At 40.0% G+C, this 12,981-nt stretch overlaps 1 protein-coding gene across 5 annotated transcripts in view; it reads right to left on the bottom strand.

Annotated features, from left to right (window-relative positions):
* LOC129248174 (voltage-dependent calcium channel subunit alpha-2/delta-4) overlaps positions 1-12,981 on the bottom strand; it is a 169,519-nt gene that overhangs the window by 14,396 nt on the left and 142,142 nt on the right. For all 5 annotated transcript variants that reach the window (XM_054887631.1, XM_054887635.1, XM_054887632.1 and 2 more), the window contains 6 exons: positions 5,486-5,962; positions 5,144-5,425; positions 804-1,511; positions 631-728; positions 384-499; positions 109-320 (listed from right to left, as the gene is read on the bottom strand). In XM_054887631.1, coding sequence (XP_054743606.1) covers positions 109-320; positions 384-499; positions 631-728; positions 804-1,511; positions 5,144-5,425; positions 5,486-5,962 — 1,893 coding nt within the window. The remainder of the gene's footprint in view (positions 1-108; positions 321-383; positions 500-630; positions 729-803; positions 1,512-5,143; positions 5,426-5,485; positions 5,963-12,981) is intronic.

Raw genomic sequence — 12,981 nt, 5'->3', positions numbered from 1 at the left:
ATCAAAGAGCGACATGTTGAATGATTAGAGTGAAATAAGAAACTCAACATGAGCTGAAATGCTCTTTGGATCTGTACACAATCTAGTGCCTTTTTCCAATTTGCTTACCGACATCCACTTCCAGCCAGGTCGACCTGCACGCCCCAAGAAATGTAACACCTGCTCTTCGGGTGAGCCAAAACTTAATTCTTGTTCACGTGAGGCTGAGAGAGATTCGCCCGAGCTTTCACGCTCTTTCTCTAGATCACTAACACTGTTGTACTCACAATACACCCAATCGGGATGTACGCGCCAATTTTCTCCCTTGAAGTACTCGGTCACTATGAGGAAAGATGAAGTTTAAATGTAAATAACAAAAGCTGGACTATTTATGTGTCTCTCACCATTTCTGCGCGAGTGCCGTATTTCCTGTTGGGAGACCAATTCATGGCTGCCATATTTTTCGGGGAGTACAACAGCTAAGGTGAAGGGCGTATCGTCAATAGGTCCATAAAAATACCTGAAAGGGGTAAGACACAAAAATGAATTAGCTCACTGATGTAAATGGTGGAATAACAGAAATTTTACTACTACTGTTAAATTGTACCCTTTTGTACCCTAAGTACATATTCAGTTGATTCCGTTATTTACCTTTGCGTACGCGCCGCTACACGTTTCATGCCATCAAAGTGATTGAATATGGTGAATTCGGTTTCACCTTCCTTGGGCAAGAGCATATCGCTGCGCATCTGCCAATTAAATATTTTCATTATATAATTCTCATTACATAAAAATTGCATCTGATCTTCTCTTGCTTTACTCACATCATACAACAGATTCTTATTCATTTCGACAATTTCATGCTCATTGCCCACCTCGGTTTCCGGCAGTTCCAACTCCGTTATGTCGACCGACGTGTACCGCGGCCGCAACTGATCTATATATTGATTACCATCACTCAATGGACGCAAGTCTGGATGATACAGTACACGCCCATTATTATCAACGATAAACGAATATCCATTCGGTCCCAGTTTATGTTGCGGTATCATTTTACGTATCTCCTCGATGGGCACATCGGTGCCTACAACACCGAGTAAATTAGCCACACGCACCGAATGGTTTCGTCTATCGAAGACCGGAGTTGAAACTGTCGTCACCAGCCGACGCTGGTAGTCGGAGTCGCGAGCCAAACCACCTGTCTTGCCGGCGACAAAGACGGGACTCCAGTGCACAGGATGATCGGCCTGATACATTATCATCGGACGTGCCATTACCAGAGCATAGTCGATGACCTTCTTGCGTGCATCATCCATATCATTGATTTGCACAAAGAATCCCTTGTTAGAGCAAGCCATTTCATGCAGATTGCTGCGACTGCTCGAATCGGAACCGATTAAATACGTAAAAATTCGTACGGGCATATGTGGCCAATTATATTGTTTGATTATGTCGCTGTGGGTCTCAGATGTGCTTTCGGTGATCAGCATAATAGCCTGATTACATTGGCTGCCTTCACCAGATTGGTTGTACTGAAGATAAGAAAAAATATTGAATTAATTCAGAAATGGAATATAGGGAAGAACTGTGAACGATGAGAAATATTCTAATGTTGCCGTTTAAATAAATAATAAAGCGTAAGCAAGCGAGCGTGTAAACAAACTGAACCAATAGAAATGATGAAATGTTAGTAGAATTTAAAACTAGTTGTCTGAGTTTTAAAATAACGCAAATTGATGTTTAAATAAAAAAATTGGTTAGTGTATTAAAGCAGCTATATTTATGTACTTCTCTTGCCTAATCAATTCACAAGGCAAAAGGATAGGTCGTAAGCTCCCCTGGCAATAGTGCGAACAAATATTATTCGTCTAAAGAAGCAGAAGAGTGAGTTGCTGGAGATATTTTTATGGTACTGTAAAAAGTTTAAGATTTATTCTCCAGGGTAGTTTCGCACACAGGTAAGATGAATCCGGAACCACCAAGAAAAGGGAAACCCTTGATTTTTTTCTGAATAAACACTTTCCAGAGTGTTCAGATACCACCTCGGATGAAAATAATGATTCATTTAATCCAAGTAAAGGTACTGAGGCTCCTTCTCACAAAACAAAAAACGCACAAAAGTAAGGATTTTTAATTCGAATATAAAGTCAGTTCTTCTTTACGGTTGTGAAACTTGGCTTGTAGCAGCATGTACCACACAAAGCTCACAACCATTTGTTAGGCCTGACAACTGAATTTCGGATGAACAACTCCTCGCGAGATGCGGACAAAAGCCCTCGCTATTGAAATACGGGTACGTAAATGGAGACGGATTGGGCACACCATCCTCAAATTAGCTAATGTAATAAGCAGAACGGCGTTAGACTGGAACCATCAAAGACATCAGCGCAGAAAACGTCTTATAGTATCATGACAACCTAACCTTTTCGACGAGTTTTTATGTGTCGAGGAAAACCTAGCATGGTCCCAGATAAAGGCAAAAGCGAATAATCGAAAACATTGGCAATCTTTTGTTTTAACACCATGCGCCTCTAATCAGCGCGACAACAACAAATAAAAATAATAAATGTACTGATGGGTTATTCCAATTACACAAATAAATTTTCAGCCTTTTCCCATTGAAATCAATTACTAATCTATGGAATAGTAAAGACATTGCAATGTATAAAAGTGACACATTGGGGTATGAAACTACGGGTACTAGTCAGGTACTTTCTCCACTACTGTGCAATGTCAACGCGCTTCATGTTTGTGCTAATAATACAGGGTTTGATTGAAAAGTAATGAGCCTTACTTTTTTAAGCAGTTTTAATAAACCTTTTGGCTTATACAACTAATATTCTTCAAAATAGGACCCTTGAGCGTCAATACACCGCTGGTAGCGGTCCTTCCGCTGCAGGAAACAGTTTTTTGGATCGCCTCGATGGAGTCGAAACGCCTCCCCTTCAGCTTTCTTTTCAGGCACGGGAGCAAGAAGTCCGGAGGGGACAGGTCTGGACTGTAGGGAGGGTGGGGAAGCACCGGAACCCCCATCTTGGCCAATGCAGAGGTGCAGAGGAAGGCAGTGTGCGCCCGCGCATTGTCGTGATGAAGGGTCCAATTGTTGACGAGGTCGGGCCGAACCCGGGCGACGCAGTTTTTCATTCGAAGGAGCACTTCTTTGTAAAATGCCCGGTCAATGTTCAAAAATTGACGAACCCGGTTCACATCTTTGTCTGTTTGCGTCGTCGAAGGCCTTCCAGATCGCTGTTCGTCTTCGACGTGATGAGCGAGTAACGTTGCTCCAACGATCGCTGCATTTTCGCCACTGCAAAATCCTAACACACTTTTAAAACAGTTTTCACGCGCGGAGCGATGTTGACTGCACCGCTGTTGCCAGCAAACTGGGACCGGTTTCTAGTGGAAGGGGAAGGTCCAACGATCATTTTCCCCCACCAGCCGATTCGGTTGATCGCTTGGCAGACGCTCCGCGCGGGAAGGCTCACTACTTTTCAATCAAACCCTGTAAAAGCTTCCAGCTCTGGGATACCATACGACTTGTATGGGTGGTTGATTAAAGTAAGATTTTTCCTTGAATCCAATTAGCGCTTCCACAATTTTGTTTCCACATTCTTGCTACCAACAAGGTAAAATGGTTTATTCCTTCTCCACTATATCTTCTCTGTGAGATTGAGAAACTTTATATGGTTATTTAAGTGTATATCAGCCAGCTCTTCGAGGTTTTCAAAAGGCGGTTTGCCAAGGGTTAACATACGAGGGCATTAACAGTGGAAGTGGAAGATAGTTTCCTTTTTCTCCGGTTGTTTACAACTGTGCTACGTGCTCTCCTATGAACCAAACCCAGTTAGCACTGTCGTGAGTCTGCAGGCATCCCTTCGCTTCATATTTATCAATGTTGACAATTATTTATGGTTGTAGGTGGACCATAACGTTCTTCTAACTTTGCATGTCGTCTGACCTTTCCATCTCCTATCCGCGATTGGAAGGTATTTTGAGTAGATTGAATTCTTGATTGCATCCAGTGGTGTGAATACCGATTCTGGAAGAATGTTATTCATGACAAATCCTCCTCTTGTCAGTTCGGATCCAGACTTAGGTAGCGTTATGGTTTTTACTCAAGGTGGTAAGACTATTCTTGCTTTGTTCCACCAGTTTAGAAATTGTTATGGTAAAATCCTTTGCCTGGATTGCAGCTTGGCTATCCGAAAGAATAGTAATTTTGTCCTTAAAAGAACAGTTTGCGATTAGCAGCCTACAAGCCCCCCCTATTGCCAATACTTCCGCCTGGAAGACACTGTAAATATTATTATAAGAAGAAGCACATATTTTTCCTTTCTAAGTCTAGTTGATTAAATTCCTGCTCCGAAACCACAATCTATTTTTCAACCCTTTATATTGACTGTACTGGCAAAATTGTTTGAAAGTGTGTGAATGTCTCTTACTCCATTCCTCCCGTGATGGAAGGCAAAATTCCTATTGAATGTCGCCTTTGGGACGATGTAATCAGTCCTCCTCGAGGTGTACTGAATTTTTCGATATAACAGATTGGAATCACCATAAATTCTTTCCTTCTAGCTTAATTTAATCTAAATGCTAGGTTTCTATAGTCTTCCACAAAAAAGTTTTTTCACTTATTATCTATTATAGAGTTATTGTACGAAGGCTCGCCTTAGATCAGTGAAACTGAGTAAGCGCCTCCACATATGTATCTGTGCGAGTAAAATTTTGCTGACAGGATAGAAGGTGGCGTATTTTCAGCAATTTTCGAGACTGTGAAGTTATTAGGAACCTTACTTCTAGTAGGAGATCTATACGTGAACGGTAATATAGTCAGGGTACAGTCAGAGCTCTACCGCTTGCATACTGCCGTAAGAAATTGTTTATTGAATATAAACCAAGCGGTTTGTTTGATTTCAAGGCGCACTTAATGGGACCGGAAGTGAATACGAATTACGAACTTTCAGAAAAGGCGTAAAGTTTGAAGAAAGGTGGACAAATGAGTGCCGGATGAAAATCATAAAAAAAACTCGAAGTATTGAGATTTATTTCAATATTTCTACAAAAGAAAATTCTAGTATATTAAATAAAGGATCGCATACAGGGTATGAATATGAACGTGCAATGAAAACGCTAAAGTAAATGAAATAAAGTGGATGTATCTTACTTTGTGAAGCAGACTAAAGGCATACTCTAGGCCAGCTGTGAAATTAGCTGTATCTTGAAGTTTGATGGCCTTCACTGCAGACTTTATCTCCTGTACATTGTCCGGGGTAGCGCGAACCATACGATCCTTAAAGCACGGCACTGGTGTTTTGACATCCTCCGAAAAGGTGATTAAATTTACAAAATCATCCTCGCCTAGCGTATCAAGTATATTAAAAGCCGTAGCTGTGGCAAGTTCGAAAGACTTCTCCGACATACTGGACGAAGAGTCCAGTAAGATCATCTGAAAGTGCAAATTATAAATTTAGAAATTATGGATTTCAAAATATGGCTCTAAGCTTACAATATCTTTTGGTGACGATGCAGCCTGCACAAACCAATTTTGCGCACGAAAATCATGTATCTGTTTGCTACCTTTCGAACCCTCAGGTGGCCAAGCGGTGCCGGGAAAACGCCGTAAGAAGCCGGTGGATGAGCCAAAGTATTGCCAAGATAGCGCAGGGTCACGTTCGAGATTATTTTGAAAGAGTGGATCCAGATGCGCACTCCACTGCAGTGCAGCCTTTACATCGCCATCGTCCATTGAAACTCCATTCGGTACTAAAATCGAACTAAGACTGAGATTGACTGGTAAACGCTCAAATCGGCGCATAAAGCGTATATCCATGTGACGTGCGCCATCGGCCAATTTGCCATCCGAGTTGTATTCGTTAATGCGACGTGCATCGTAATGTTGATTATTTGCCGTCGCTGAAGTGCTGTGGGAATTCTGTGAGTCCAATTCGGAAAGAGCGGCCTGTTCGGCGGAGTCCATGATGCGCTGAATAAAAAGAGCAAAACCAAACATTCAGTAAAGTGAAGTTCCTTAAAGATAAGTGTGAAAACTTAAAAATAACTGAGTATATAGGTTACATTCTTAATATTTGAACTGCTTAGGTAGATAAAGAAACGAGTGTGCTTTGGGTATAGGCATTTGGGCATAGAAGAGTTTTTATGTACACTCACTTACACAAAGTTATATTAGCTAAGACATGGTTGCATAAACAAATCTGCAACAATAAATTTGTATCGCAGCTACCAAACAGCAGCTGCCGCCAATGTTACGGTACACTCAGTTGGAGTTTTTAGTTGCTTTTTTACAAACAAACCAGCTAAGGATGTTCGCACCAATGCTGTACATCACTACAAATGTATGCCAACGCCTTGAGTCCAACAACAAGAATGCTCTTGTTCGGAACTATATACAGAAGGGCTGAAATTTTGCAATATTTCTTTAAGTTTTAATATCAAAAAAATATACTTGAAGTGCAGTGTATATGTGAGAGGGCATGGTTTCAATAGATTATGGGCAGTCCATATTCGGCTATAAATAAAAAGATGCATGAATATTCTTCACTGATTTTTTTATTGTCCCTAAACATGCCGGTCGTCGTAGCCGAATGGGTTGGTGCGTGAATACCATTCGGCCTGAAATATCAAATGATAGAGGGTCGACCACTCGGCACGCAATGGCAAGCCACCGAATATTTTTCTGCCATAAAAAAAGCTTTTCGTAAAAAATCATGTGCCGTTCGGAGCAGGCTTAAAGCTACAGGTTCCTCCGTTTGTAGAAAAACACCAAAACGCGCACCGCAAATAAGAGTAGGAGGGTGTAAGCTCTATAAGTATAAGTATATATACAGGCGTCTCAGTTTTGTTGCATTTTTTTTTTCTGTGATGCAATTTAAACGTAATAGTGTGATTGTGTTATATTTGGCTGGAAAATCACAACCAGCACTATAAAACGTGACAATGATACTGATAGCATTGCAAAACGATATGGAGGTGGACCCAAAAAAAAAACCACAGCAACGCCAGAAATGGTTCGGAAAGTGATGGCTCGACTTGAACGAAATCCACGTCGAAGTGGAAGAAAAATAGCCAAAGAACTGAAAATATCGCAAGACAGCATTCGACGCATATTGAAAAATGAGCTCAAGGAGAAGGCTTACAAGTTCCAAAAAGCACACGATCACCCCAGCAAAAAAAAGTTCGGTGCGAAAGAGCAAAAGAGTTGTTGCGCTTGCACGAACGTGGCGAATTTCCTAACATTGTGTTTCCTGATGAAACAAATTTCCCAATTGAGCAGTTCATAAACACTCAAAACGATCGTGTTTACTTGACCGAACGCTCATACGAAGCAATTTCCCATCGCAAGTAATGGTTTGGGCCGTAGTGACCGCTGATGGACGCTCTCCAATCGTTTTTATAGAGCCTGGTGTCAAAGTGAATGCGACTTATTATCGGAAAAATGTTTTAGAAGCTGCTTTAGAGCCGTGGACACGCAAACATTTCGGTCGTAGACCATGGACGTTCCAACAGGACTCGGCACCGTCTCATAAAGCTCGTGTGAACCAAGAATGGTTAAAAAATCATGTTCCACACTTCATTTCGTCTACACAATGGCTTTCGAATTCACCAGACGCAAATCCGATGGACTATTCCACCTGGTCCATTTTGGAGAGCAAGGTGAGGACTAAGAAATATGCCAGTATGGATGCGCTGAAAAAAGCGATTATACGAGAATGGGCCAAAATACCTCAAGATCACATTCGTGCAGCAAGCAACTCATTTTTTGACCGTTTGAAGGCTATAGTCAACGCAAAAGGTGGTCATATCGAGCTAAAGTGAATGTACTATATGTTAAAATTGTAATCATTTTTGAACAATTTTGTCTTTGAAATCAATAAAAACTAATTTCACACAAAAAAGTTATGGTGTTTTGAATAGGTAACACTTAATATCGTTCACCTTGTATATATAGTACGTATAAACATGGCTGGCTTTACAATCTATCACCCCAATTTCTTAGTAGATTTTAAGGAATTTCGATATTTATCTTATCAATGGAATCTGCGATTTCATGATTCAACTGGATCGTCTTTGGGTAATTGCCGTAATATTTTTTTGTAAAGGTGCTCCATAATAAATATTCTAAAGGAGTCGAACCGCGTCTTCTAGGTGGTCAAATGGCACTCCTGTTTCGGCTGATTGTTTGATTCTTGAGTGTTTTTCATATTTTTTAACTTTGCTCAGCTATTATTATTATTATTACTATTTATTAGAATAATATAAAATATTACACTAACTTAAAAAAAAAGAGCACACTAGCTGCTTGGGCCTTCGGTGCTCAACTAAAAAGCGACTCCTTTTGGAAATGTCTAACCATAAAATAAATATCTTGACACTTCGCGGATGTTATTTTAACTGTCCAAGTCGAACAAATACATAGATTAAAATCCAAACGCTAGATTAAGTAGCGAGTATGAAATCTGTATTACCGAATTCAACCTTCGAAACGGTACGCTACGGGCAATTTACGCAACGCTTAATTAATCAACTATTTGTACTATTACGAGTATTTGACATTGGTTTCAAATTTATGGTTCTGTTTATTTGTTGGAAAGTAGGTGTCTTTGCATCTCGGACTACAAGGTGTGGACTTCACCTAAATAAAAAGGTTTTTGATGGCGCCATCTTTTTAATGAGTTAGTGCGTTGGAAGTTACATCCTTAGCTCACTTCTAGTGAAAGTTTGGTGACATTCGGTTACTGGGAGCGAAGTTATTGCGTCTAAAGTGCCAGTATGTTTGTGTCATCGGTACAAAAATTAGTTTCAAACAAAGAACTAATATCAAATTTTGTTTTAAAATAAGTAAAACCTTCACCAAAACATATGAATTGATAAAAAAAGTTTATGACGATAATTGTCTATCTCGTGCCAGAGTTCATGACTGGTTTACACGTTTCAGAGATGGTTGTGAGGCAATGAACATACGGGCAGCCCAAAATCAGTAATCACCGAAAACACCACCGGAATTGTTTGTAAATTTATCAGAAGTAAACCGAAATCATCGTTGATATACATGGAATCGGAGTTGAATATCTCCAAAACATCGATTTATGGCATTTTAACTGATCATTGGGGCTTACGAAAGGTCTGTGCAAGTTTCATTCCGCACAAGTTAACTGAGAGGAAAAAATTGCTCAGAATTCAACGTTCGAAAGACTTTATTAAAGAGGCGATAAAAGACGAGAACTTCCTTTACAATATTGTAACTGGTGACGAAACGTAGTTTTTCCAACATAAACCTGAAACTAAGCATCAAAGTGCCGAATGGAAGCCCTCTGACGAGCCACCACCCCAAAAAATCGCGTTTGGAGAAGTCAAAAAACAAGTCGATGCTCATTTGTTTTTACGATTCCAAGTGAATTGTCCACAAGGAGTTCGTGCCAACGGGCCAAACCGTCAATGCAATTTTCTATCTTGGCGTTTTGAAGTGTTTGTTTTATCGCATTCGACGAATTCGCCTTGAATACCGCGAAGGAGGAAGCTGGCGCTTATTGCATAATAATGCACCATCTCATCGATCCACTCTTGAGATTGTCTTTTTGACTAGAAATCGCATTTTAACCATCAATCACTCACCGTATTCACCTGGTATGGCTCCCTGTGACTTCTACCTATTCGGAATATTGTAGTTGGCCATGAAAGAAGCGCGTTCTACATCCATAGAGGCTATCCAAAAACCTTGTACCGACATCCTGAAGGACATTCCGGTCAATGACCTGAAACACTCTTTTGAAAAGCTTTTAGATCGGGCAAAACAGTGTATCGAGTCCAGAAGGAGCTATTTTGAAAAAATAAACTCGAAGTTATCAGAAGAAAGCTCCTGTCGTTTCTATTTTAGCTCAGTCTTGTTTATTTTGGACTACACATTGTATATGTCAGTATTGACAACGAGCAATTCGTTATGAAGTTATGAAGGACTTATTCTACCTTGAGACCAGCATCAACAACAAAAACTGAGGATCAAACGGAGAATAACTCTTTCCCATCGGTGTTACTTTGGGCTCATTAGGCAAGACCAAACTGACATTTTATAACACGTTCATCATTCTCCTCCTCCTATATGGCGCAGAATCATGGACAATGTTAATAGCAGATGAGAAAGTTTTGGGGGCCTTGAGGAGAAAAATTCTCCATACGATCTTTGATCTCCTGTGCGTTGGTGAGGAGTATCGTGCATGGTGGACTATTGAGTTGTGTGAGCTATTTAGAAACATGGTGTTTAAAAATACTGCGTCAATGCTGGCTTCGCCATGCCACCCATTTTAAACGAAGACGATCCAGCAAGGCGAATCTACGACACGGTACCACAATTATTGTCCACTTATGCATTCACTGTGCTGTGCCATTTAAATAGAGTATCATATTTCTTAAAAGGTTCATTACACTTGAAAGTAAACGCAAACATAGCTAACGTAATTATTTTATGTGCGGCGCGTGAATGCTAGAATCATATTACACAAGTAAACACCGAAAAATTGTTATTGGATTGCATTGACAAAAATTACCATAAAAACGCTTGTACGTAGTATGTAAGACACAAGAAAGAAAATAATCGTTTCACAAGCTGGATGCCTAGCTTGAAATGATACTATTTCAATAAATATATTTAAAATTTAAACAATACATTTTTTTTAATAATTTAAAACATTACAGGACGTCTGTGGCTAAATATGGCTAAGTACTCTGTAGAAAAAGCTAACTCGCCTAAATAACCTAATTTAATTTTTTAAAATAAAAAATAAAAATTTACGAAAAGAAGAAAAAATGTTGCCCCTATTAACAGAATAGGATTTAATTTATGTGCCCTTCTCGACTCGCCTCCAAATATATTACAAATTTTTCTTTTTGAATACAAAGCTTGCTGACGGCTTCTGACTCTATCTTTCGAATGGGTAGGTGATTTTCGCTTTAACAGCTTACATTTTTTTTGGGTTTGAGTAGTGATCCGTAGTCGAATGGGTTGGTGCGTGACTACCATTTGGGATTGCTTAGGTTTGAATCTCTGTGCAAAATTATAATAGAAAAAGTTTTTCTCATAGCTGTCACCTCTCGGCAGGCAATGGCAAGCTTCCGAGTATATTTCTGCCATGAAAAAGCCCCTCATAAAAAACCGTCTGCCATTCGGAGGTGGCATAAGGTAGGGTATCCTTCCATTTATGGAGCAAAAGCAAGACGCACGCCACAAATAGGAGGAGGAACTTGGCCAAATATATTAAAGAAATGTGCGCGCCAATTATTAATCGATTTTTGCGTGTAATAATGTTCTTTCGAGATATCCTACAATAATAATATCAAATTACAGCCGTAATTTTCGGGCCTTGAAAAATGTTCACCTCGCATCTTATTTTTGATTTTTGGAAACAAAAAGAAATCAAAAATCATTATGTGCAAAATCAGGGGTGTAAAGTGAATTAGTTCGATGTTTTAACTACTTAAAAACTCTCTTGTGTGAGTTGATACGTGAGAGCTCGCATTGTCTTGATTAGTGAATGCTTCGTCATCGGCGGTAAACCAATGGTTATGTACCGCTCCAGACCGAACTAACTGTTTTTAGATTCTTGCTAACTCACGCTGCTCTTCGAAATTAGGCGGTGAAAGGATATTCGGTATTGTAGGGAGCCAGTTTGCTGATAAACTGGCTAATGAAGGCTCTGCAAGCATACCACCTGGCTCTAAACCCCTTTTAGGTGTCAATTCTGCATCGATCCAGCTATGGGTTGATGACTTCATGAGGTCTACTTATAGAAATCGTTGTTCTGAGTTGGGCTCCTGCAGAGCAGCCAAGTGCTTTGTGAAAGAATGAAATAGAAAATGAGCGACCTTTCTCCCAAAACTTAGTACGAAGGTCCTTAGACTACAAGTGGGTGTAATCACAGGGCACAACGCATGTGGTCCGCATATGGCTACCATGAGAATCATTGACAACCCAATACGCCTACCCTACCGTGAAAATGAGGACACTGTCGAGTATTTTTACTGAAATTGTCCGGTGTTTTCTAGAATCAGACCAAGGCTATTGGGGTGCGATGTACTGATTATATATAAAGTTCATGCTCTTCCTCTTCCGGACTTTTTGAGATTCATCAATGAATCCAAAAGATTCGCGGAAGAGCAACTGCAAACCAAATTTTCAATCTTACCATCCACATTCGATCTATCCTGCCTCTATATTCCTGCCATTGTAATCTATCGGGGTGTAGTATTGTACAATTCTTTTCCTGACTGAGTGTTTGGACTTGTCCAACTCCCCAAAAATCTAATCTACAAAACAACGGCTTTTAGATGGTCTTCACGAAATTCATCCTGAAAAGATCGAAGTTCTCTTTGTACCAGCGATTCATAGTGGTGAAATGTGTTGTAATGTCTAAGAATTTCATAAAAAATGAAGATTGTGAGCTTTGCGTTGGCATAAAATGAAAAAAAAAAAAAAATGATTGATACTACAATTTGGTAAACTATGTATGTGCCTTAGGCCGGGTCGATTTGTGGGGAGGCAAACAAATCGCCCATTGCTCTGTGAAAATCATATTCTAGGTATCAAAATAAGAAACTTTGCCGAAGGAACCATACCTCTAAAACGAATTCTGATGTCCTCCAATTTGGGTCGAACTTTTTAGTTTCTTTTCTCATGTAAAGGGCAAAAATGGTGATATTTTGAAATGATTGTATGGGGAACCCCCCAGAGGAGTTCCAGGGGATGTGCCACTGGCATGGGTGGATCGGCCGTCCAAAGTTAGTGGGGGTCGGTCATACATTTGGACTCGATTGGAGCACTCTAAATGGGTCAAAGTGGGGTTTTTCGTTCGACCCAAATTGGAGGACATCAGAATTCGTTTTAGAGGTATGGTTCCTTAGGCAAAGTTTCTTATTTTGATCCCTAGAATACGATTTACACAGACCAATAAGTGATTTTTAAATCGACCCGCCCTAATGTGCCTCCTTATTTTC

Source organism: Anastrepha obliqua, chromosome 5 (genome assembly GCF_027943255.1).
Source record: "Anastrepha obliqua isolate idAnaObli1 chromosome 5, idAnaObli1_1.0, whole genome shotgun sequence".
Taxonomy (NCBI): Eukaryota; Metazoa; Arthropoda; class Insecta; order Diptera; family Tephritidae; genus Anastrepha; species Anastrepha obliqua.
The sequence above is the reverse complement of the archived record's forward strand: the minus strand, read 5'-3'. Positions and strand labels throughout refer to the sequence as shown.